The 25,329-nt window shown below is 51.3% G+C and overlaps 2 protein-coding genes across 2 annotated transcripts in view; both read left to right on the top strand.

Moving 5' to 3' along the window:
- Positions 1–343: 343 nt before the first annotated feature.
- LOC133348062 (U11/U12 small nuclear ribonucleoprotein 25 kDa protein-like) lies at positions 344–11,171 on the top strand. Its single transcript, XM_061560902.1, has 6 exons — positions 344–496; positions 1,303–1,496; positions 6,109–6,199; positions 7,072–7,177; positions 8,083–8,157; positions 10,137–11,171. The coding sequence occupies exons 1-6, from the start codon at positions 370–372 to the stop codon at positions 10,192–10,194; spliced, it is 651 nt and encodes a 216-aa protein (XP_061416886.1). The 5' UTR covers positions 344–369; the 3' UTR covers positions 10,195–11,171.
- A 4,611-nt stretch (positions 11,172–15,782) lies between these two features.
- The window catches only part of LOC133348015 (beta-1,3-N-acetylglucosaminyltransferase radical fringe-like), a 46,722-nt gene continuing 37,175 nt past the window's right edge, over positions 15,783–25,329 (top strand). Inside the window, exons 1-2 of the mRNA XM_061560827.1 lie at positions 15,783–15,935; positions 20,291–21,396. Of these exons, the coding sequence (XP_061416811.1) occupies positions 20,659–21,396 (738 nt within the window). The 5' untranslated portion in view covers positions 15,783–15,935; positions 20,291–20,658. The remainder of the gene's footprint in view (positions 15,936–20,290; positions 21,397–25,329) is intronic.

The following is a 25,329-nucleotide window of genomic DNA, read 5'->3' as shown; positions in this document are numbered from 1 at the left end:
TTTCAGTCCAGGGTTCTTGAATGTGTGAATCCTGGGTTTTTGAATTTGTGAGTAATGGGTTTCAGTCCAGGGTGCTTGAATGTTTGAATCCTGGGTTTGATTCCTGGGTTGTTGAGTTTCTGAGTCCTGGGTGCTTTAATTTCTGAATTCTAGGTTCGAGTTCTGGGTTTGAGCCCTGGGTACTTGAATTTGTGGATCCTGGATTCTTGAATTTGTGAGTCCTGAGTTTGAGTCCTGGGTTCTTGGGTTTGTTGAGTCCAGGGTTTTTAATCCTGGGTAGGGTTGTTGAGTTGACGTCCCAGGTTTTTGGTTCGCGGCCCAATTCTCCTGTCCCTTCTCACAGAGTGGAACTTCTCCCCCGCTCGTGAAATGGAGACCAACGTGGAGATCAAGGCAGATGAGGTCAAGGCAGAGGAGACCAGGGATGAGACTCGCGATGAAGAGACTGGAGGTCGCATAGACGATGAAGAGGAGCGACGAGGTGATGGGGATGGAGGTGAAGTTTAATGATGTAATCGTGTTAATACGCTCGATGATTGTAAAGGAAGTGATGCTGAATTTGAAGGATGGTATTGATGGTAAGGATCGTGGTGATGGTTATAGTGATTATTAATAGCAGCGTCAGTGATATTAATTGCAGTCCTTTGTCAGTCCACTGCTGGATTAAGGCCTCCCAATGCCATGTCGCTCACAGAGGTTGTTTGACCATACTTCACGCTGGGTGATGGAGGTTGGGGAAGGAGATTGGTCCAGGACTGATGCAGATGTCACTCGCTACTAATATGAGCCGTGGTCGGTAATTAATCGTGTGGTGCGCTAACCATGGCACCACCACTCCACCAGTCCATGGTCGTAGCTGTGGGCAATTGGTGTGGATGATTGTGGTGATAATGATTAAGGTTGCGATGATGGTGGCGATTGTAACACAGTTTTTGTTCCTGGGTACTAAGTGTTATTTTTTAATTGCTTATGCCTAAAAAGTATAGAAAATGACTATTATTCCCCACAAACAAAACATTACAAAAAACTACATTTCGATCGCAACACTATCTACGCGACTTTACCGAAAGATCCAAGAATATGAATTCCTGCAGTCACGAAAGCTTTAAGTCAAGATTTATTACTGTCCTGGTCAAAAAAGCAAAGTTTGTGGGGAATAATAACCATTTAATGTACTTTTGAGGCATCAGCAATTAGGAAATAAACACTACCCAGGAACAAAAAAAAAGTGTTTTGTTACACAGTGTTAAAACAATGACGGTGATATTTGCGTACTTGATGTTGACGTTTCCTGTGATGAAGCTGCTGGTGGCAAAGTTCATGAAGATGCCAAACGAGAGCATGATGAGGAAGATGACGATGATGAGGAGGATGAGGAAGACGATGATGACGAGGAGGACGAGGAGAAAATGAGCCACACGCAGTTCCTGGATGTCTTCCAGGAGGGCATGGCCAGGATACTTCAGGACCCCCTGCTGTGCGACCTCCCTGTGGGGGTCAGTGGGGTGGGGGGGTGGGGGGGTGAGGGAGGAGGTAGAGCAGTGGCACAGCGGTTCGTGCGCTGCGCTACAAATCCGAGTTCAATTCCCGCTCGCAGCCAACATCGGTGACGAATATCTGAACCTGTCGGTCCTGGGCCTCCCCTAGGTCGACTCGGCCTCAAATGAGTACCTGGTGCAGTGTGTAAACATTGCCACTGAGGAGACAGGCGGGCAGGGCTATACAAGGAATCTTTGTCTTTGGAGGTGGTAGAGTAATGTTTCTTCATCGTCATCGTCACCATAGCCTATGATTCTAGATTTGAAGCTTTCGTGACTGCAAGGATTCATATTCTTTGGTTTTTTCGGTAAAGTCACGTAGGTAAAACATTAAAATTAATAAAAGTAAAATAAAATAAAAATCACGACGTTTCGGAGGCAACACAAGTCTCCGTCATCAGGTGGGACCGTCACAGCCAGATTTGCTGCATCAAGTGAGGCAATGATTCAAGATGTAATCCCTTAAAAGCAAGTTGAGGAGGGAGGAGAGGGGAGGGAGCTCATCAGAATGTGGTAGCCAATGAATGGAACGTATCGGGAGGGAGGGGGGCGGGGCCAAAAGAATGCACGACGTGGTACACGAGAGTCGGCGACGTGGACGTGGTTGTGCGCAAGCAATCACTGCTGCACACGCCAACGCATTGGACAGAGAGGGGGAGGGGAGGCCAAAAGAGAGTGTGGGGTGCAAGTGTACGTGGACATGTGTGTGTACAAGCACCTGTTGATACACATGACAGAAAAGAACGAAAATGCCCATGTTTATACCAGTGCTGGCTGAACAATGAAGAGAGTACTGTTAAACACTGGGGATGTTAACACTCGGTAATGTAAAGTAAAATAGTGCCTGTCAGATAAGATGGTCTACAAATGTTTAATTAAGTCTTTTTTGCGTGGTTGATAACATCTTTCCAATGATTACTAAGTTTGTACCCATCATCACGGTTGAAATTATGTCCAATGGTGATTGCTACATTGGAGAAACGAAACGTCATGTTTCTGATCGTGTCCGCGAGCACAAGTCAGATCTGAAACATGGCAGAACTGATTCTTCGGCCGTTGCCGATCATTGCTACAACTCGGTGGGCTCTCATGAAATTGTCTTTTCCGAGACCAAGGTTCTCTGCAAACCTCCTGGCTACCATCAAAGGTTTGTACACGAAGCCATACAAATATACAAACACAGACATAATTTCAACCGTGATGATGGGTACAAACTTAGTAATCATTGGAAGATGTTATCAACCACGCAAAAAAAAAAGACTTAATTACACATTTGTAGACCATCTTATCTGACAGGCACTATTTTACTTTACTTTACCGAGTGTTAACATCCCCAGTGTTTAACAGTACTCTCTTCATTGTCAGCCAGCACTGGTATAAACATGGGCATTTTCGTTCTTTTCTATCATGTGTATCAACAGGTGCTTGTACACACACATGTCCACGTACACTTGCACCCCACACTCTCTTTTGGCCTCCCCTCCCCCTCTCTGTCCAATGCGTTGGCGTGTGCAGCAGTGATTGCTTGCGCACAACCACGTCCACGTTGCCGACTCTCGTGTACCACGTCGTGCATTCTTTTGGCCCCGTCCCCCTCCCGATGCGTTCTACGTGGCACTTCGTGCCGTCTTTGAGCCCCGCCTCCCTCCCTCCCGATACATTCAATTCATTGGCTACCACATTCTGATGAGCTCCCCCCCCCTCTCCTCCCCCCTCAACTTGCTTTTAAGGAATTACATCTTGAATCATTGCCTCACTTGATGCAGCAAATCTGGCTGTGACGGTCCCACCTGATGACGGAGACTTGTGTTGCCTCCGAAACGTCGTGATTTTTATTTTATTTTACTTTTATTTTAATGTTTTACCTACGTGACTTTACCGAAAAAACCTAAAAATACATAGCCTATGACCTCATCACTTATAACACTGGTCAACACATTTTTTTTGGCATAAGGTATTCCAACGGTTTTAAGGTAATTTTGAGGTGCTGCTTCCAAATCTGGCATCAGTTTTTGTCTATCACATCAGGTTTTTTGAGATATCAAATATTGCATTTTCAATAAAAACTGCAGAAGAAAAATATTAAATAAATGTGGATATCTACATAAAAATTATATTATAAACGCACTATCCTAAAAATACAGCACCATAGTTTAACACTAAAGCAGTCACTGACTCGCAACAACTTGCAATCATAAGTGACAGAGTTAATTTCGGGTCAAATCAATGAAAATGGGGTATGCCGATAGCATAAAATGAGATGTGATAGAGCAAATCTGAGATCAGATTTGGAATCAGCACCCTGAAATTAGTCTAAAACAGCTGCAAAAGTCCGGGCCAGAAAAAAATGCTTTTTTTGTTGACCAGTTTAATGTACCCCATCTGGTCAAATCTGAGATGCCAACCAGGATTTTACATGAATAGTGTGTGGAAATTAATAAGCCTTTTTTCACACATCTCTCCCTCTATATAATTTTTTTTTTCTTTACACATTCTCGGCCTTCTGGGAGCGCATCATTCCGGCACCATTGGTTCAACATGAGTGAAACTGTGGACCGGTTTCGACAATCATTGCCTCATCAGCAGAGTCGGGCGTGTTTGAATCTGCTGGAGGACTACCAGATTGTGTACAGGCCTGTACCCTCTCTCTTAGATATGGGTCCTAGTTTGATGCAAAGCGTGTGGATTGGCAATCGCCATGCACACAGAGGTAGTTATAGTGCAGCACAATCTATTGTGCTCCGCTACAATGCTCCCACGTTTGTACTACTTGTCCTAAATTCACACTGACGAACACGGTAAAGTTTGGTCGATCAACTCCCCACGACCCGTATCGCGTAGGCAGGCTGTCATTTAGCAGTGGATGTACAGAGTGGTCGAGATGTCTTGTGACCCCCACCCCCCCCACCGAATTTATTGACCCCTAACATTTTGTTCCCTTTGCTTATTTATTTGTGTTTTAAATAAACCTTACTTATTTATTTCAGATGGCTGATACGAGTTCATATACTATTGAAGAACGGCTTGTAGTGAGCATATGGGCGCATGAAAGATCACACACCAGAAAAACTATGAAAGATGTCCGAAAGGATTTTTGTGAAAGATTTAACAAAGACGCTCCACCAAAATGGACAATACTGAGGTGGGAGCATAAGCTGTTTTCCACAGGATCGATATTGGACAAAATAAGGACTGGGAGACCTTCTAAGCGAAAGGAGCAATGCGCAGCAGTTGCCCAATCGGTCGAGCACTCGCCCGAAAAGTCACTCCGAAAAAGATCATCCGAACTTGGTATCCCAAAAACCACACTGTTAACGTGCATGAAAGATTATCGTAAATTGAAATCTTTTAAGCCTACGTTTGTCAACGAGCTAAGCGATGCGGGCTTACAAAAAAGGAGCGAAGCTTGTGGCCAGTTTGGTGAAGTTTTTGAGACGATCCCACAACGTGGTAAGGTTTTTTGTTTTCGGACGAATGTTGCAATTTATCGCAGTGCACGTAATAGAAATGTAAAACATTTTTGGAGTAAAGTTAATCCACGTTATTACGAACGGTCAAAACATAATCCACCACATGTTATGATGTGGGCGGCGATATCAAGCAAACATTTGTTTGGTCCTTATTTTTTTGCTGGTTCTGTTAACCAACGTTTGTATCTAACCATGTTGAAGGATTGGTTTGTTTCACAGCTGGAAAGTTTAAATCTTCTTGGGCTTGTTTGCCTTCAGCAGGATGGGGCACCTGGCCACTACGCAATCTCTGTTCGAGAATTCCTAAATTAAGTTTTTTGGGGGATAATTGGATAGGCAGAGGCTCAATAAATTTGACACCACCGCATAATTGGCCTCCGAGGAGTTCTGATCTCTCCTCCTGTGATAGCTCACCATGGAGATTTTTCAAAGGATGTGTCTCAAAAGAAAGGTACAGGACAACAGAAGAATGGAAAGATGCTCTTAAGAATAATACATTTTTCTGAAGTGGATCTGGCAATTTTGCCTAAAATGTCTCGTAGGAAATGCCACCAAAGTCGATGCTGGTTCTCGGATAGACTTGCTGGACCCTTAACATGGACATTATTAATATTGACAATGATGATATTTAATGAAGTGATATATTGCTAACATTACATTACACACCCATTAGTATGTAAAAATATTCAGTTTTTGATAAATGGCGGTAACAAGACGTCTGGACCACCCTGTACATCGTCATCCGCGTTGTCATCGTCATAAAATAGTTCGCAACGGCATGGACCCAACATCCCAATCCAGGGTCCTCAAGATTTTTCATCAACCAATTACAGCGCAATCAAAGTGGTAACGTACGAGAATTGAGCAAGTTTATTCTTGTAAGAACTTGGGGGGGGGGGGGGGCGGAGCGGGGAGAGGGGGGGGCTAAGAGACGACGAGTCTGAATTCCCAGAGCGGAGCAATGCGAGGGAGGGAGCAGAAGAGAGGAGTGTTGCGAACTGCGGCAGTTGGACGCGTTGTGGATGTGACAACGCGGCAACAATATTCTGACAAAGCAGAGAGACTGTGACCACGACTGCTGTTGCCGTCGTGCTGCGCAGGTGACGCTGGAGGAGATTCGGTCCCAGATCGCCCTGGAGCACGGCCGCGCCATGACGGTGCGGGTCGTGCGCGGAGACGGCGATATCCTGCGTAAGGAGACACCGTTCGGCCGTGCGATGGTGGTGATGATGTTGGTAGTAATACAATGATGATGGTGGTGGTGTTGGTAGTAATATAATGATGGTGGTGGTGGTGGTGTTGGTAGTAATACAATGATGGTGGTGGTGGTGTTGGTAGTAATACAATGATGGTGGTGGTGGTGTTGGTAGTAATACAATGATGGTGGTGGTGGTGGTGTTGGTAGTAATACAATGATGGTGGTGATGTTGGTAGTAATAGAATGATGGTGGTGGTGGTGTTGGTAGTAATAGAATGATGGTGGTGATGATGTTGGTAGTAATAGAATGATGGTGGTGATGATGTTGGTAGTAATACAATGATGGTGGTGATATTGGTAGTAATAAAATGATGGTGGTGGTGATGTTGGTAGTAATAGAATGATGGTGGTGGTGTTGGTAGTAATACAATGATGGTGGTGATGGCGTCGATGATTGTGATGGTGGTGGTAATAATGATGATGATAGTGGTGGTGTTTGTGGTAATGATGAGGGTGGTGGTGATGATGACTGATGGTGATAATGACTATGGTTGTGGTGATGATGGTAATGGTGGAGATGTTGTTCGTGGTAATGATGGTGGTGATGGCGTCGATGATTGTGATGGTGGTGGTAATAATAATGATGATGGTGGTGGTGTTTGTGGTAATGATGAGGGTGGTGGTGATGATGATGACGACGGTGATAATGACTATGGTTGTGGTGATGATGGCAATGGTGGCGATGTTGTTCGTGGTAATGATGGTGGTGATGGCGTCGATGATTGTGATGGTGGTGGTAATAATAATGATGATGGTGGTGTTTGTGGTAATAATGAGGGTGGTGGTGATGATGTGTGTGGTGCAGCGGTCGTCGTGCAGCAGGATGCGTCGGTGCTCGACCTGAAGAAGGCGCTGCGGCGCCACATGCAGCTGAAGATGGAGCGCGAGTCTCGAACGCGCCTCGTCAGCTGGTGCGTCACCACTTCGCGTACATTGTCATCGTCAGCCGTGATCTGTCCACTGCTGGATGAGGCTCTTCCCATGCCATATTTCGCGTTTTCACAATGCAACGCTTCACACGGAACGATTTTACTTCTCTGTCTCCGTGGCGTGAGGGTCGTCCGCTTGGGCGCATGACCTCTTTCATCTGCCATTCCATTGTTGGCCTCGACCACCCGGCCGTCGTCAATTCCGGCGATGACGTGTCCTGCCCACTTAGCCTGATTTAATAGTCGATGTGATGTCTAGAACTCGTTGCTTTTTTGATCGTGCCTTCATCTTCTTTACCCTTGCTTCAATCCAAAGCATTCACCTTGGCATGCTTTGGAAAAAATTTGATGTATATCACAGAGGATTGAAATCTTTCTTTACATTAGGCATATATGAACGTGCTTAAATATACAGAGACTCCCGTAGAGTTTCACAAACTCATGCCATATACATGCTCACATGAGGCATGTTTATTTTGTGACGCACACACCGAAGTGTAATTCATTGCCCAGCCAGTACTTCTGCAGAACATGCGAGTGCGTATGTTCGCGTGTGGAGCGGTGACACAGTGGTCAGTGCACTGCGCCACGAATATCTGAACCTTAACACGCCTGTATTATTGACGGAAAGGCTAAAGCCTATTCTTTTTTCATAATTTTTTCTCATCATCTGAACCAGTTTTGGGCCTCCCCTAGGTAGACTCGGCCTTAAAGACTACCACGTGCAGCGTGTGAACATCAGCATTGGGGAGACGAAGGCGGCTAGGCGTTGAGCCGGCCACCCAAACCATCGTGTAACCCTGCCGGCTTTCGTGGGTGCTCACAAACAGCAGCACTTGTCCCAACAGTCCGTTAAGGCTACAAGGGGGATCTTTGTCTTTGCGCAGGAGGTACGTGTGGAGGACCTACCACATGGTGTTTGAGGGTCACCAGCTGCTCGATGACTCCAAGCTGCTCAAGGAGTGAGTTTCGGCATCCCCCTCGCGTCCACCCACCACTGGGGGGGGTGATGACGACAGCCCTCCCACGCCCCCCCCCCCCCTCTTCACGCGATCCCTCGCTGTTCTCGTCATCTCTTCGACCTCCCGGTACGGGGAGCAACAATCAAAGTCAAGGATCGGAAACCAAAGATGGTCCTTACCAGGCCCAAACAAACGCTGCCACTGGGACCCCTGGCATCCACTTGCAGATGCTGTAATGCAGAGATCCGTAGCAGCGCAGAGGATTTACACTGCGCTGCTACCACTGAGAAACCTCAAGCCTCTTAAGTTGACGCTGTATTGTTTGGTGACGCTGCATCGTGCAGCGGTGCATGAGCACAAATACAAACTCAATATGCTCGTCAACAGCACTGCCGGAAAAAGAAAGATATCGGTGATTTTATTTTTGTGCGCGATCACCCTTCCACATAGCTCGTAAATGGAGGTTCCAGAGAGGTAGTGGACAAGAATCCGTGGGCTGCACATTACACCGTGTTTAAATGTTTGCTGATGAACACTTTTCAATAGGCATATCATAAGTTACATATTAGTTCCTATTGAGTAACAAACCCATCGGTATTGACAAGTGTATTAATGAATACACTTATTTATACTGAAAGTAAAGTTTCATAAGATGTTGCTGTCACATTCTATTATGGGAAGAACAGTTGTACGTCAACACTGGGTGGGTAATAATTCACCTCCCCACCCCTCAACCGGTCCACAAATTGCCACGATGATCCGGGGGTCGCATGATTCAAGAGCGCAAACATTCAACAGGTGCATTGACATGGGTGGCAGGAGACGTGAAGAGGCTTTGAAATTAAATGGAGGTTTACTGGTAGGAACCTCCTGGTTACACCAGCCCACAGGGGATTATTGTGTCTGTCCGTCGTGCAGGGAGGGGCTAGGTGGGGAGGGTGGGGCTGGGTGGGGGGTGGGAGGGGCTGGGTGAGGAGGGAGGAGCTGGGTATGGAGGGGAAGGTGGGGAGGGGTGGGGAGGGGGTGGGTGGGGATGGGCTGGGTGAGGAGGGAGGGGCTGGGTGGGGAGGGGTGGGTGGAGCTGGGTGGGGGGTGGGAGGGGTGGGGCTGGGTGGGAGGGGTGGGGCTGGGTGGGGAGGGGAGGGGCTGGTCACCCCGTGGTGCCCTTATAAAACTCAACGTTTAGCCTACTCACGCCGGCTTGTGCCCACCCTCACAGTCGGGCATATTTGCACAATACACCACGCCGCCGTTGACCCTGGCCATTGACCGAGCAACCCAACGTTCCTACCAGCTCCCTCCGCAGGAATGTGTTCTCGACGATTTCAGTATTTGTGGGATGTCTATAAATAGATCACACTTTATAGTGCATAATACCTGTACGCGTTTGTGTATGTGCAGTCGTGTACGTGCTTGCTAAGAGCACTTGCCCCAACAGTTTCAGGGTGTACGGGGGTCTTTGTCTTTGGTAGCGTAGCGGCTAGAACACTGCACTACGAACCTGACGACCCAAGTTCGATTCCCGCTCATGATGCTTGTCTGAACCGGTCTTGGGCCTCCCCTAGGTCGCCTCAGCCTCAAATGTGTACCTCGTGCGATGTGTAAACATCGCCACGAGGAAAGCAAAGGCGGCGGATATGGTACGAGCCACCAACCACCTCGTGTGCCGTACCAGCCTTCCTAGATGCTGCTCACTAACAGCACTTGCACCAAAAAAGTATGTTAAAACTATACGGGGGATCTTTGTCTTGTGCACTTATGCGTCTCCCTGCTCTAACAAGCAATGTAACCCGGTCTTGATTTCCCATAAAGTGACTACTCATTTTATGGACCCAAGACCAATTTGATGATGATGATGATGACAATGATGACGTTGATTCAATGATGAGGATGATGATGATTGGCTGACCGGAAGTGCAAGTCTCAATGTCTGACCACGGCCGCATCTCCAATGAAATGAACGTCTCCTGTCGCCACAGCTATGGCATCCGGAACCGCGACGAGGTGACCTTCGGCAAGACGCTGCGCAAACGGTAGCCGACCATCGCCGACCCAGGTCGCCGGGTCGACACCGCGGCAACTTGGTGTTGACGTTCGTCACCGTCGCCGCCGCCGCGATGTCTCAACTCGACGGACGGTGTTGGCTGGACGAGACCAGGAACCAGAGGTCGCAAACGGGTTTTGATTCCTTACCCGTACACGGCCGCACCAGGGTCGCAGGTACCCGTACCCGTACCTAATCGGGTACGGGTAGCCGGGTATCGGGTAGGGCACGTGTATCGGGTAGGGCACGGGTATCGGGTACCCGATTGCGACCTCTGGGATGAAACCATGTTGCAAGCGTGGGTGGGTTGATTCTAGGAACTTGAATTGTGAGAAGAGACAAGACGTTGGGAAATGAGTGACAAACGGTTACTCACCAGTGACTCACGGCCTACCCGTACCCGGCCGTACCAGGGTCGCAAACGGGTACCCGTACCCGACTGGGTACGGGTAGCTGGGTATCGGGTAGGGTAGTCGGGTATCGAGTACCTGGTTGCGACCTCTGCCAGGAACCCCGAGGGAAAGGGGGACTAGTGACACTTGGGAGGAGATCAGATACCGATGACCTTTATTACATACCATCTGAGAACCGATTTGAGAACGAGGCATTTGGGAGGAATCCGTCGGCCCTGAGATATAAGCTCGTGGAGATCATGGCTGCATTATTGAGCAGATGGAGACCCAGGGCAGAGTACACGGTTGAGACCAGCAGCCCGGGAAAATTATGGGAGATCAGGAATGCCCAGGAGAAGGCTGAGACCGAGAGAGAGAATATCGAGGCCTAGAGGAAAGGCCCCTTACCCAATATTTCAATTGTCGGCGAGCACGCGTCTAACCAGGCCACCCACAGGTGGGAATGGTTTCTTTTTACAGTTGTTCTGGTTGTCGCGACTACGGCATTTGAAGATGGTAATTGCGATGGCGTTTCTGCGGACGTGAAGTAAAGAAATAAAATTTCCCCGCTTTCCTGAGACATTTGAGTGGCGTGTGAATGTGTCATGTTCTCCGTCCAGCCACGAACCACCAAGAACCCCCCCCCCCCACCATCGAATACAATAGATTTGGTTTTGCGTTTCATTCCATCGACCCTGCCCTCTGAGATTATTCGACACAAAAAGGTCAACAATCTCTGGGTTGTGCCAAGCGGAGTGGTGGCATTGTGGTAAGCACAGTGAGTGCGCTCTGAACCCCCAACGACTCAAGTTTGATTCTCGCCTACAGTTACAACAACTTTCGGAGCAACGGCAGCAGGGTTTTAATTTGTCCTAGTAGCACGCCTTACCACATGGTGGCGCTGTGGCTCAAGTGCTTAATATTCTTAGGTTTTTTTCTGTAAAGTCACGTAGTTAAAAAAATTCAAATTAATAAAAATAAAATAAAAGTCACGACGTTTCGGAGGCAACACAAGCTTCCGTCTTCAGGTGGAACCGTCACAGCACGATTGCTGTATCAATATTTTATTAATTTTCATTTTTTACCTACGTAACTTTACCGAAAAAACCTAAGAATATCAATCCTTGCAGTCACGAAAGCTTCAAAGTGCTTAATGCTGTGAAGGGTCATTGCCTGAAACGTCGCCTGTTATTTCATTTTTAAGGCAACAGTGTTCATGACGAACTCGTTGACTTCATTTAAGTAGCTTTGCTTGTGCATCACTGGCAACACAGCATCACCAAATCGTCTGAATGAGGTTAGGGCTGGGTTATGAACAGGTTATGGGTTGGGTTTGGCTTGTAGTTTGTGATTGGGTTGTAGGTATGGTAATGGTTGAAATTGTCGTTTGGATTATGATTAGATGTGTGGTGAGGTTTAGGATTTGCTCGAAGGTAATTGAAGTGTAAATATGCGTAAAATTGGGATTTGGAATTATACAGTAAATTCGACGAGGTTTATTTGTTGGGAGTGGGTAGGATACGGTTAGTATCCGCGTTAGGGTTATTGTTTGGATTGGGGTGTTTGTGTTGGGTGTAGGGCTAGGGCTGGGTGTACGGCTGGGTGTAGGGCTAGGGCTGGGTGTGGGGCTAGGGCTGGGTATAGGGCTGGGTGTAGGGCTAGGGCTGGGTGTAGGGCTAGGACTGAGTGTAGGGCTGGGTGTAGGGCTAGGACTGAGTGTAGGGCTGGGTGTAGGGCTAGGGCTGGGTGTAGGACTGGGTGTAGGGCTAGGGCTGGGTGTAGGGCTGGGTGTGGGGCTGGGTGTAGGGCTAGTGCTGGGTGTAGGGCTGGGTGTAGGGCTAGGGCTGGGTGTAGGGCTAGGGTTGGGTGTGGGGCTGGGTGTAGGGCTAGGGCTGGGTGTAGGGCTGGGTGTAGGGCTGGGCTAGGGCTGGGTGTAAGGCTGGGTGCTGGGCTAGGTGTAGGGCTAGGGCTGGGTGTAGGGCTGGGTGCTGGGCTAGGGCTGGGTGTAGGGCCAGGGCTGGGTGTGGGGCTAGGGCTGGGTGTAGGGCTGGGTGTAGGGCTAGGGCTGGGTGTAGGGCTGGGTGTAGGGCTAGGGCTGGGTGTAGGGCTGGGTGTAGGGCTAGGGCTGGGTGTAGGGCTAGGGCTGGGTGTAGGGCTAGGGCTGGGTGTAGGGCTAGGTGTAGGGCTGGGTGTAGGGCTAGGGCTGGGTGTAGGGCTGGGTGTAGGGCTGGGTGTAGGGCTAGGGCTGGGTGTAGGGCTAGGGCTTGGTGTAGGGCTAGGGCTGGGTGTAGTGCTGGGTGTAGGGCTGGGTGCTGGGCTAGTGCTGGGTGTAGTGCTGGGTGTAGGGCTAGGGCTGGGTGTAGGACTGGGTGTAGGGCTGGGTGCTGGGCTAGTGCTGGGTGTAGTGCTGGGTGTAGGGCTAGGGCTGGGTGTAGGACTGGGTGTAGGGCTAGGTGCTGGGCTAGTGCTGGGTGTAGTGCTGGGTGTAGGGCTAGGGCTGGGTGTAGGGCTGGGTGTAGGGCTAGGGCTGGGTGTAGGGCTAGGGCTGGGTGTAGGGCTGGGTGTAGGGCTAGGGCTGGGTGTAGGGCTAGGGCTAGGTGTAGGGCTAGGGCTGGGTGTAGTGCTGGGTGTAGGGCTAGTGCTGGGTGTAGGGCTAGGGCTAGGTGTAGGGCTAGTGCTGGGTGTAGTGCTGGGTGTAGGGCTAGGGCTGGGTGTAGGGCTGGGTGCTGGGCTGGGTGTTTGTGTTGGCTGTGGGCCCAGTGCTCGTGCTGGGAGCCGGGTGAGGCACCGCAGTGGCAGTGGCGAGCCCCGGGTGAGCTTGGCACGGATCGGGTTTCCGTCGCGCGCCCTGATCGCTTTCATCTCTGCTCGTGCTGAAGCCATTAGCGCGAAGCCCCGTGACCTCAACGAATCGATGGGGGTTTAATTCAATTTTATTTACGTGTACATCAGTGCATACTCGCGATGGCAGCTGTGAAAATACAAATAGATATGTTACGCCTGTGTAGCTTTTTTTACGCGCATTTGGCTTTTGGTCAAATCCATATTTGGGACCCAATTCAATCAACCACGATCATCAGCCCTTAGTGGGTCGATATAAAAAAAAGATTATATAATACCGTACCACTTTGTTGAAATCCGCCTTCATCATATGTGAATAGACCGGCGTCGGTCATAGGAATGTGGAATTTCCACCACTGGTTCAGGGTTGTTAGATCGCGCACATAGGCACTTTTGGCCTTGTTTCGAGGATTTAATTACAAACAACCGTGGAGATGGCATACATACATGTCAACCCCTTCTCAGTGCCCTACCTTATTACAGACCAATTCAGACCTTATTACAGACCAATTCAGACCTTATTGGTCACCCCGTGCCTTCATAAATCTCAACGTTCATCCTACAAAGTCCCATCGCAAGGGAGAAACACAAACAAGTCGACAAAAAATGTTTTTGCCCGTATTGAAACCGCTGTATGCGGTATGGATCTGAAAACTAAATTTACCTATACGAGAATATGGGGTTAAATCGTATGGGTTGACAGCTATGAGATGGAGCAATGCAATCAGCTGGTGTGCAGGAGTGCGAGAGATGGCAACGGCTTTTAGGAGGCCTTCATCCAGCAGTTGATCGAGGGCGGATGATGATGATGATGGCGATGACAATGGATATTAATTTGAAATCGCGATCTAGAACGTGCCTCTCAGAGTCTCGAGACAATCTGTTCAGGAGGGTCTTGCCGAGAATATTTGTCCCAAGTATCGGAGCTCGTCTACAAAACCTACTTTTGCTGTATTGCCTACGGCAGCAGTTCAATTCCTGCTCACGACCAAATAACAGTGGCGAATATTTTCAACCTATAGTCCTGAGACCCCCCCCCCTCCAGGTCGACTCAGCCTTAAATAAGTACCCGGTGCAGTGTGTAAACAAAAGTGCTGGGGAGACGAAGGCGGCCGGGCCGTGGATGATTTCCACCCACCCCATTTTCTTTCCTGCCATCCTTCATAGGTGCTTGCTATAACAGCACTGGTCCTAACAGTCTTTACGGGATCTTTGGTTTTGTGATGATATTTGTGTGTTAAGTGCGTAACGCTACGTGGAAGCTACCTGGCCCATCGCTCCATGCTAAGCTTCGGGTCTTTTCGGCCACAGTTAAGCCTCTCTTATCTTCTGCGTGCTTGCGAAACGTGGACCCATTTACAGGAACGGACGCCTCAACTGGCTTGAAACATTCAGTCAGGCCTGCCTACGGTCCATCCTGGGTTTAATCAGACTGGATTGTGTGAGGAGCTCACAAATCCTTGAGTGACCTCGACACAGTCCCATCGGTGAGCTCCTCCGGCGGGCAAGCCTGCGTTGGCTGGGTCACGGAGCCCCCATGTCCAGCCACCGCATGCCCAAGTGCACCTAGCCTGGTACACACGCGCCGAAGTGACGTCACCGCCACTTATCGGCGGCTGTTGTTCAGCGTGTCTGTGTGTGTGGGTCTCTGTGTGTGTGGGTGGGTCTCTGTGTGTGTGGGTCTCTGTGTGTGTGTCTCTGTGTGTGTGGGTCTCTGTGTGAGTGTGGATCTCTCTGTGTGTGTAGGTCTCTGTGTGTGTGTTAGCGCGTGTCACGTGCCACGTGTGGCGTGAACGGGTCTGGGGTGCGACCGCTACGGTAGCGCGCACTGACCCCCCCCCCACCCACCCTGGGCATCGTCAGGCGGGGGGGAGGAGGAGGGGGGAGGAGGGGGGAGGGGAGGAGGGGGGAGGAGGGGGGAGGGGAGGAGGGGGGAGGAGGGGGGAGGAGGGGGGAGGGGAGGAGGGGGGAGGAGGAGGGGGAGGAGGGGGGAGGAGGAGGGGAGGAGGGGGGAGGAGGAGGGGGAGGAGGGGGGGGGAGGAGGAGGGAGGAGGAGGGAGGAGGAGGAGGGGGAGGAGGGGGAGGAGGGGGGGGAGGAGGGGGGAGGAGGAGGAGGGGGGAGGAGGGAGGAGGAGGAGGGAGGAGGAGGGAGGAGGAGGGGGGAGGAGGGGGGAGGAGGGGGGAGGAGGAGGGGGGAGGAGGGGGGAGGAGGAGGGAGGGAGGAGGAGGGGGGGGGGAGGAGGAGGGGGGAGGAGGGGTGAGGAGGGGGGAGGAGGGGGGAGGAGGGGGGAGGGAGGTGCGGGAGGTGCGGGAGGTGCGGGGTGGAGTGCGCCTCTGCGCGGCACACTACGGCCGCTCCACGTCCTGCTCGCAGAAACAATGGAAGAAGAGTCGCGGGCATCATCATCACTACTCGCACGACCACCACCAGCAGCAGCAGCATCAGCAGCAGCAGCAACAGCACCGGGGCTGGAACGCCATCGCACATCTCCGAATCGTCTGTAAGAGCAGCAACGGCACTCGCGCGCGCGCGTGTGTGGTGTGGTGTGTGTGGTGTGTGTGTGTGATGTGTGTGTGATGTGTGTGTGTGTGATGTGTGTGTGTGATGTGTGTGTTTGGTGTGTGCTTGTGTGGTGTGTGTGTGGTGTGTGATGTGTGTGTGTGTGGTGTGTGTGGTTTTTGTGTGGTGTTTGTGGTGTTTGTGTGGTGTGTGTGCTAGGTGTGGTGTGTGTGGTGTTTGTGTGGTGTTTGTGTGGTGTGTGTGCTAGGTGTGGTGTGTGTGGTGTTTGTGTGGTGTTTGTGCTAGGTGTGGTGTGTGTGGTGTTTGTGTGTGCTAGGTGTGTGTGTGTGCTAGGTGTGTGTGTGCTAGGTGCGTGTGTGTTAGGTGTGTGTGCGTGTGTGCTAGGTGTGTGTGCGTGTGTGCTAGGTGTGTGTGCGTGTGTGCTAGGTGTGTGTGCGTGTGTGCTAGGTGTGTGTGCGTGTGTGCTAGGTGTGTGTGCGTGTGTGCTAGGTGTGTGTGTGTTCTAGGTGTGTGTGTGCTAGGTGTGTGTGCGTGTGCTAGGTGTGTGTGCGTGTGTGCTAGGTGTGTGTGCGTGTGTGCTAGGTGTGTGTGTGTGTGTGTGCTAGGTGTGTATGTGCTAGGTGTGTGTGTGCTAGGTGTGTGTGCGTGTGCTAGGTGTGTGTGCGTGTGCTAGGTGTGTGTGCGTGTGTGCTAGGTGTGTGTGCGTGTGTGCTAGGTGTGTGTGTGTGCTAAGTGTGTGTGTGCGTGTGTGCTAGGTGTGTGTGCGTGTGTGCTAGGTGTGTGTGTAGGGGTGTGTGTGTGTGGTGTGTGTAGGGGTGTGTGTGTAGGGGTGTTTGGGGGTGTGCGTTGGGAGTGATCCGATAGCCTCAGTGCGTTGTTCTGTGTGTATGGTTGAGGTGTGTGTGTTGGAGTGTGTGTGTGTTGGAGTGTGTGTATGGTTGAGGTGTGTGTGTGTTGGAGTGTGTGTGTGTGTGTATGGTTGAGGTGTGTGTGTGTTGGAAACATTTAGGCTGGCCTGCCTACGATCCATCCTGGGTTTAACCAGGCTGGATTGTGTGAGGAGCTCACAAATCCTTGAAAGATCTGGGCAAAGTCCCATCAGTGAGCTCCTCCGGCAGGCAAGGCTGCGTTGGCTGGGTCATGTAGCCCGCATGCCCAGCCACCGCATGCCTAAACAGCTTTTGTTCGGCCGGATCGAGGGGGCTAGACGGGCGCGGCACGGGCTGGAGAAGAGATGGAGTGATGTGGTACAGGAGGACGTGGAGCTGAGTGGACTTGCCGATGACTGGTACCAGCGGTGTCAAGATCGGCCTCAGTGGAGGAGGCTCGTGAAGGACGCTACTGGGCAGTTGGAGGCAGTCGCCCTCCAACAACAACGGAGGGCGGAGGAGCGACGCTCACAACAACGAGCGGAGCGCCGGGTGGCTAAAGCACAGCAAGTTGGCACAGTAGGGGGCACAGGTGGTGCATCAGCCAGTCATCTCGGTCATCTCGGTCAGTCGACCAGTGGCACCTGGGTCTGCCCCGTGACCTCCTGCCAGCGGGCTTTCGACACTTCACGTGGCCTCAAGGTGCACTTGGCCTGGCACAAGCATCGTGGTGACGTCACCGCCACTTAGTGGCGAATGGCGGTTGTTGTTGTTGTTGTGTGTGTGTATGGTTGAGGTGTGTGTGTTGGAGTGTGTGTGTGTGTGTATGGTTGAGGTGTGTGTGTGTGTTGGAGTGTGTGTATGTGTGTGTTGGAGTATGTGTGTGTGTATGGTTGAGGTGTGTGTGTGTTGGAGTGTGTGTATGTGTGTGTGTTGGAGTGTGTGTATGTGTATGGTTGAGGTGTGTGTGTGTTGGAGTGTGTGTGTGTGTGTATGGTTGAGGGGTGTGTGTGTTGGAGTGTGTGTATGTGTGTGTGTTGGAGTATGTGTATGTGTATGGTTAAGGGGTGTGTGTGTTGGAGTGTGTGTGTGTGTATGGTTGAGGGGTGTGTGTGTTGGAGTGTGTGTGTGTGTGTATGGTTGAGGGGTGTGTGTGTTGGAGTGTGTGTATGTGTATGGTTGAGGGGTGTGTGTGTTGGAGTGTGTGTATGTGTATGGTTGAGGGGTGTGTGTGTTGGAGTGTGTGTGTGTGTATGGTTGAGGTGTGTGTGTGTTGGAGTATGTGTATGTGTATGGTTGAGGTGTGTGTGTGTTGGAGTGTGTGTATGTGTGTGTGTTGGAGTATGTGTATGTGTATGGTTGAGGTGTGTGTGTGTTGGAGTGTGTGTATGTGTGTGTGTTGGAGTATGTGTATGTGTATGGTTGAGGTGTGTGTGTGTTGGGGTGTGTGTATGTGTATGGTTGAGGTGTGTGTGTGTGTGTTGGAGTATGTGTGTGTGTGTGTTGGAGTGTGTATGTGTATGGTTGAGGTGTGTGTGTGTTGGAGTGTGTGTGTGTATGGTTGAGGTGTGTGTTGGAGTGTGTGTGTATGGTTGAGGTGTGTGTGTGTTGGAGTGTGTGTGTATGATTGAGGGTGTGTGTGTTGGAGTGTGTGTGTGTGTGTTGGCTTGACGAGTAGGTTTGGGAGTGTGCGAGTGTTGCTGGTGTGATGTCTCTCAGTACGTTGTGGAGCGTGTCGGTGTGTGTGTTAGGACGACTGTGTGTGTGTTAGCACGACTGTGTGTGTGTGTTGGGGCGACTGTGTGTGTGTTAGGACGACTGTGTGTGTGTTAGCACGACTGTGTGTGTGTTAGCACGACTGTGTGTATGTGTTGGGGCGACTGTGTGTGTGTTAGGACGACTGTGTGTGTGTTAGCACGACTGTGTGTGTGTGTTGGGGCGACTGTGTGTGTGTTAGGACGACTGTGTGTGTGTTAGCACGACTGTGTGTGTGTTAGCACGACTGTGTGTGTGTTAGGACGACTGTGTGTGTGTTAGCACGACTGTGTGTGTGTGTTGGGGCGACTGTGTGTGTGTTAGCACGACTGTGTGTGTGTGTTGGGGCGACTGTGTGTGTGTTAGGACGACTGTGTGTGTTAGCACGACTGTGTGTGTGTTAGGACGACTGTGTGTGTGTTAGCACGACTGTGTGTGTGTGTTGGGGCGACTGTGTGTGTGTTAGCACGACTGTGTGTGTGTTGGGGCGACTGTGTGTGTGTGTTGGGGCGACTGTGTGTGTGTTAGGACGACTGTGTGTGTGTTAGGACGACTGTGTGTGTGTGTTGGGGCGACTGTGTGTGTGTGTGTGGGGGCGACTGTGTGTGTGTGTTGGGGCGACTGTGTGTGTGTATTGGAATGCGTGTTGGCGTGTGACGGCGTGTGTTCCCATGTGTTCTGGTTAGTGGCTACAGCGTGTGTTGTGTGTGTGTGTTAGCACGACTGTGTGTGTGTGTGTGCTTTAGTATGTATGTGTGCATCTCTGAGTGCTGGCGGGTGTTTCTGTGCATGACAATTAGTGTTTTTGTACACGCAATAGTAGTAGGGCATAGTACAGTGGACTTGAGAGCAGTTGCCTGTGTGATTGTGTGTGTGTGGGTGTGTGATTGTGTGTGTGTGGGTGTGTGATTGTGTGTGTGACTGTGTGTGTGTGTGACTGTGTGAGTGAGTGTGTGATTGTGTGTGTGACTGTGTGAGTGAGTGTGGGTGGGTGTGTGATTGTGTGTGTGTGGGTGTGTGATTGTGTGTGTGACTGTGTGATTGTGTGTGTGACTGTGTGATTGTGTGTGTGACTGTGTGAGTGAGTGTGTTGTGTGTGTTGTGTGAGTGAGTGTGAGTGGATGTGTGATTGTGTGTGTTGGTGTGTTGTGAGTGGGACTGTGTTGGTGTGACTGTGTGTGTATGACTGTGTGAGCAAGTGGGTGTGAGTGTGACTTGTGTGTGAGTGGGTGTGTGATTGTGTGTGTGTGTTGGTGTGACTGTGTTGGTGTGGGTGTGTTGTGAGTGTGTGTGATTTAGTGAGTGGGACTGTGAGTGTGAGTGGGTGTGTGTATGTGTGTGTGTTGCCGTGTTGTGTGTGTGACTGTGTGTGTGTGATTGTGTGTGACTGTGTGAATGGAGGTGTGTGTTGGAGGAGGAGGAGGTGGTGGTGGGGTGGAGAAGCGATTTTACATAAAACCCGGCGTGTCACGTAGCAGAGAGAGAGAGGAGACACGGGGTGGGGGTGCGGGGAGTGAATCGCTCACCCCCCACTCACCCCCCGCTCACCCCCCACTCATCCCCCACTCACCCCCGCTCACCCCCCACTCACTCACCCCCCGGCTCACCCCCACTCACCCCCGCTCACCCCCCGCTCACCCCCACTCACCCCCGCTCACCCCCCACTCACTCACACCTCTCCCCCACACCTCTCCCCACCACCCACTCAAAGCGCGGAGCACAGCGAGGAGGAGGAGGAGGGAGGATGACGACCAAGACGGTGGCGGTGGTGCTGCTGCTACTGATGGCGATGATGATATTGCCTGATGAGTAGCAAGCGACCTGCAGCTCTCTCCGTCTCTCTACAAGAACAAACGAATTTAACTCAAGAGCAGAAGATTCTACGCCGCAATTGACATTTGCCTCGACAGTACACGATAGATTTAAAAAATATATATTTTTAAATCAAGATTTGCGTGTTTAGTTTGTTGTCCTTACCCCCCCCTGCACCTCCGATTAGCACGGTTGGCAACGTACGGTGCGAACGAAGTTCAACGTACACCCCCCCCCACACACTGCACGCAGAGTCGAGGGGGGGGCATGGTGGATATGGGCAGGAGGTGGTGTTTCGCGGTGGTGGGCACCGTCATCATGATGGCATCGTTCTTGCTGATGCTCGAACAACAGAGCGCGCTTACCGTATCGGAGACGAGACCCTTCGTGATCACCACCTTGTCGGCATCATCATCATCCTCGGCAGCAGCAGCAGCAGCGGCGGCAGGAAAATCAAACGTGGATCTGAGATCGAGAGAACTTTTGCGCCGATGGCAAGGCAGGTCCAGAAGTGGCAGCAGCAGCAGTAGCAATCAAAACAGCATCAGTAGTCAAAACAACAGCAGCATCAGCAGCAGTATCAGCAAGGTCCCGAATAGTCTCACGAAATTCTTCAGCACCGTGAGCGGTGGTGGAGGTGCGAGGCATCTCAAGGCAGGACTTGGCCAACGCGAAGCTGCAATGATGCAGCAGCAGCAGCAGGGACACCACCAACAACAATATCATCAGCAGCAGCAGCAGCACGGATCGCTTGCAGGAGCTGCATCGGACGACCTCCGGGACTACTCGTCCCTCGGGCAGCGAGATGGAGGAGGCGAAGGTGGATGGACGATGGGAGACGGCGGCGGTGGCGGTGGCGGTGGTGGTGGACACCACGAGGACACGCGGCCTCGGCGTGACCTCAAGTCCTCGGATCTCTTCGTGGCGGTGAAGACGACGGGGAAGTTCCACGCCAGCCGGATGAGGCTGCTGCTGCGCACCTGGGTGTCTCGCGCGAGGGAACAGGTGAGAGTGGTGGCGACACAGGTGAGCGTGGAGGAAGAGACAGGTGAGAGTGGAGGGAGATACAGGTGAGAGTGGAGGGAGAGCCAGGTGAGAGTGGAGGGAGAGACAGGTGAGAGTGGTGGGAACAGGCGAGAGTGGAGGCGAGACAGGTGAGAGAGGAGGGAGAGACGGGTGAGAGTGGGGGAGACAGATGTGGAGGGAGAGACAGGTGAGAGTGGTGGAGAGATAGGTGAGAGAGGGTGGGGGTGACACGTGTACAGGTAGAAATGTGTGTGTACTTGTACAGGTTATCTGTGTGTGTACCTGTACAGGTGTGTGTGTGTGTGTGGGGAGCGGTAGTGTAGGTGTTAGCGCGCTGCGCTATGAACCCGGCGACCCGAGTCCAATAGCAGTGACGATTATTTGAACCGGTCGGTCCTGGACCTCCCCTAGGTCGACTCGGCCTCAAATGTGTACCTGGTGTGATGTCTAAACATCGCCACTCGGGAGACAAAGGCGGGCGGGCGTGGTACTGGCCACCTACTCCATCGTGTGCCCTGCCGTCCTTCGTAGGTGTTCGCAAACAGCACTTGCCACAAAAATCTGTTAAGGTTATACGGGGGGTCTTTGCCTGTGTGTGTGTGTATCTGTAGATATATGTGCATGTGTACCTGTACAGGTGTGAGTATTCAGATGTTATTGTGTGTACCTGTATATGTGTGTGTTTGTGGAAATGTGGGGGTATTTGTGCGTGCTTACACAGTGTGTGAAGATGTACATCCGTGGCTGCGTATCTGTGCCGCACATGTGCATTGGTGTGGATGTGTGTGTATGTTAAGCATAAATCTAGGTTGTGTGTGTGTGTGCAAAAAGTGGGTTACTAGAGCACTTGCCCCAAAAGTCTGCCAAGGCTTCGTGGGTGATCTTTGTATTTGTGTGTGCAATGTGTATATGTGGGTATATGTGGATGTATGTGACCGTAGTGATGCGAGTGGGGAGCGGTAGTGTAGCAGTTAGCGCACCGCGCTTCGAACCCGGCCAACACCAGTGACGATGATTTGATCAACCGGTCCCGAGTCTCACCTAGGTCGACTCGGCCTCAAATAAGTATCTGGTGCGGTGTGTAAAGATCGCCACTGGGGAGACAAAGGCGGCCGGTCGTGGTGCTGGCCACCCACCCCCTCGTGTGCCGTGCCGGCCTTCGTCGGTGCTACTCGCCAACAGCACTTGCCCCTACAGTCTCGTCTTTACGAGGGATCTCTGGTTGTGTGATGACTCGTGTTGTAATGTGTGCAAGTGTCGCTATTTAAAGCTGAGATGGCTCCCAATATCACTTTTCGGAATTTATAATTCGGAAGAAGTCTTCCTAACGTCGCCGAGAATAACCTCGCCGAGACCCCCCCCCACTCTACCCGAGCCCCGCCCCTCCTATCCGAGCCCCCCCCCCTCTCTACCCGAGCCCCCCCCCCCCATCCGAGCCCCCTCCCTCTCTATCCGAGCCCCCCATCCGAGCCCCCCCCCCTCTACCCGAGCCCCCATCTCTACCCGAGCCCCCCCCCTACCCTAGCCCCCCCCTCTACCCTAGCCCCCCCTCATCTTTACCCAAGCCCCCCCCCCCATCCGAGCCCCCCCCCTCTACCCGAGCCCCCATCTCTACCCGAGCCCCCCCCCCCTCTACCCTAGCCCCCCCTCTACCCGAGCCCCCACCTCTACCTGAGACTCCTACCCGACCCCCCTTCCTCAACCCGAACCCCCTCCCCCAATCTGATTCGTGCTTCCCAATCTGCTCCATTACCGTCCTCGAGCGTCGTAATTTGACCCTCGTCAAGGGGTGGGAGGGGAGGGGGGTTCTTTATAATCCATCCTAAATATGTTCTTCCATTTACTTCGGGCTTGCGTCTGGCAGAGATTGGGTGGCCTCTACATTTCCACCGTAGTCCACAACTTGTATTCGACATCCATCGGTCTTTTATTTTATTTTTGTACGGAATCAATTTGCCGGTGCGCGTGCCATGCGCATGCGGCGTGGCCCAACAGTCGGAAAACTCTGTTCTAAATCTCTCTCCCGTCGACGGTGGCTTCCTCCCCTTCCACCCGGTTTGTCTTCGTGAACGATGCGCAACACGTGCCATGAACCCAGTAAACATGGCAACGTCGGTGCAACGTTCCGCAGTGTGGTTGGAACAGGTGAGCCAACGTTGTTGGGTCGACGTTGCCTGGGAAGTGGATAAATGGGTCCTGTGTTGTAGTCCTTGGAGGCGTGATTGCATCTTCGAGGAATTTCGTTCCTGCGCGTAAACATCTCGTGCCCAGTCCACCGCCTCTTTGAGCCGACGGCTTCGTTGTACAAGTGCCCCCATGTGCGTTTGATTACGCACGTGAAGCTGTCGTGTGAGTGGTGCGCGTGTGTGATTATGCATTTTCCATGAGGCATACCGATCTTGCACCCCCCCCCCCGCCGCCTGACGTTGGCATCTGCACGGGAACTGTTGGGCAAGCGGTGGCCCAACGTGAACAACGCTCCCCGTGGGTTTGTAACTAAGCGCGTGCGCATAATAAAATTAATCCGCGACGGAATTAATGCAAAAAAATATTACGTCGAAAGAATCCAATCGGCGTCAAATGGGCGGCCTAATGTGGGGGGGGGGGGCGCTTTTTCTTTCCACAAATCGTCTCTTGAGATCCAGAAACCACGTGACAGGAATCACTTGAACGATGTAAAAATGTATTCTCAATATCACGGCTATATGTTCGAGCGTGGATCAAGCTTTGTAGCCTTCAACATCGGTCGATTCTCCTGTAATCGAGCATCGGATCGTTGAAAATCGTCAATTCCCGTTTCATAAATTTCTTATACGGGCAAAGCCATGCCAAATGACACCATATATGGGCCTACAACATTAAACATAATTTGTGATTAATTCTGTCGCGGATTCATTTTATCCTGTTCCAGCGCACGTGCCAAGCTCAAAAGCGTATAAAAGTGCACACATTGCCCAAACGGTGATGTGCACATCAGCGGCTGAAACAAACACCAAGAAATCAGAGAGCAGGCCCAATGGCTGATTTGTCATCATTATACGCCCAACAGCCCTTTCAGTTTTGGGCAAACGCTAATATATACCACCCTCCCCTGTTCCTACCACACCCGATACGAAAAACCAGCAAGCTAATCAATCGATTTCCCCAATCACTTGCAGCAGGTCATTTGGGGCCGTCCATAAATGACGTCACGCACCTGGGGAGGGGGGGGTCAGACATTTGTGACGATGTGTGACGAGGGGGGGGGGGGTTTGAGAAATGTGACGTCACATCAAAATGCGCAACTTTAAATAAATATAGACAACACGTTCTACTTAATTAAATAGACTTTTTAATAAATGTTTTCTCCTACAACATCAGAGTGCAGCGCCACATTAAATACGCACTACAATGACAATAGTTTAAAGCGATTTGAAGCATGTTTTATTTTAGGGGTCTGGTCTGACTTACGATGGGGGGGGGGGGGGGTAAAAAATCGTCCAAAATCGCGCGTGACTTCATTTATGGATGGCCCATTTGCCCTAATCTAGGCAAGGTCACGACCAGAAATATCTCAGCGATTCCAATGCTGCACGGTACATACGTAGTCGGTATGCATTGGGGTGGTGCGTGGCTGTGTCGTTTGCAAAACAATCATCAGCAAACGTAGTGGTAGTGGTGGTAGTGGTGGTAGTGGTGGTAGTGGTGGTGGTTGTTTTCCTCGACCAACGTTATCATTCGCAAATTGGCTCCTCTGAGATTTCGGGACGTGTGGGTGTGGACGTTCATGCCGAAGCTGTGCACCCACCAACGGCCTGACCACGGCCAAACGCATCAAAGTTTTTTGTCCACGCCACGGGTACAACGTGGCGAATTCTTTGTTTATTTGGGTTTCGGTTAAAACATTTGTTTCGCTCGATTTTCAGAGCGACC

Source organism: Lethenteron reissneri, chromosome 26 (genome assembly GCF_015708825.2).
Source record: "Lethenteron reissneri isolate LAM-NWPU_2019-01 chromosome 26, ASM1570882v1, whole genome shotgun sequence".
NCBI lineage: Eukaryota > Metazoa > Chordata > Hyperoartia > Petromyzontiformes > Petromyzontidae > Lethenteron > Lethenteron reissneri.
The sequence above is the reverse complement of the archived record's forward strand: the minus strand, read 5'-3'. Positions and strand labels throughout refer to the sequence as shown.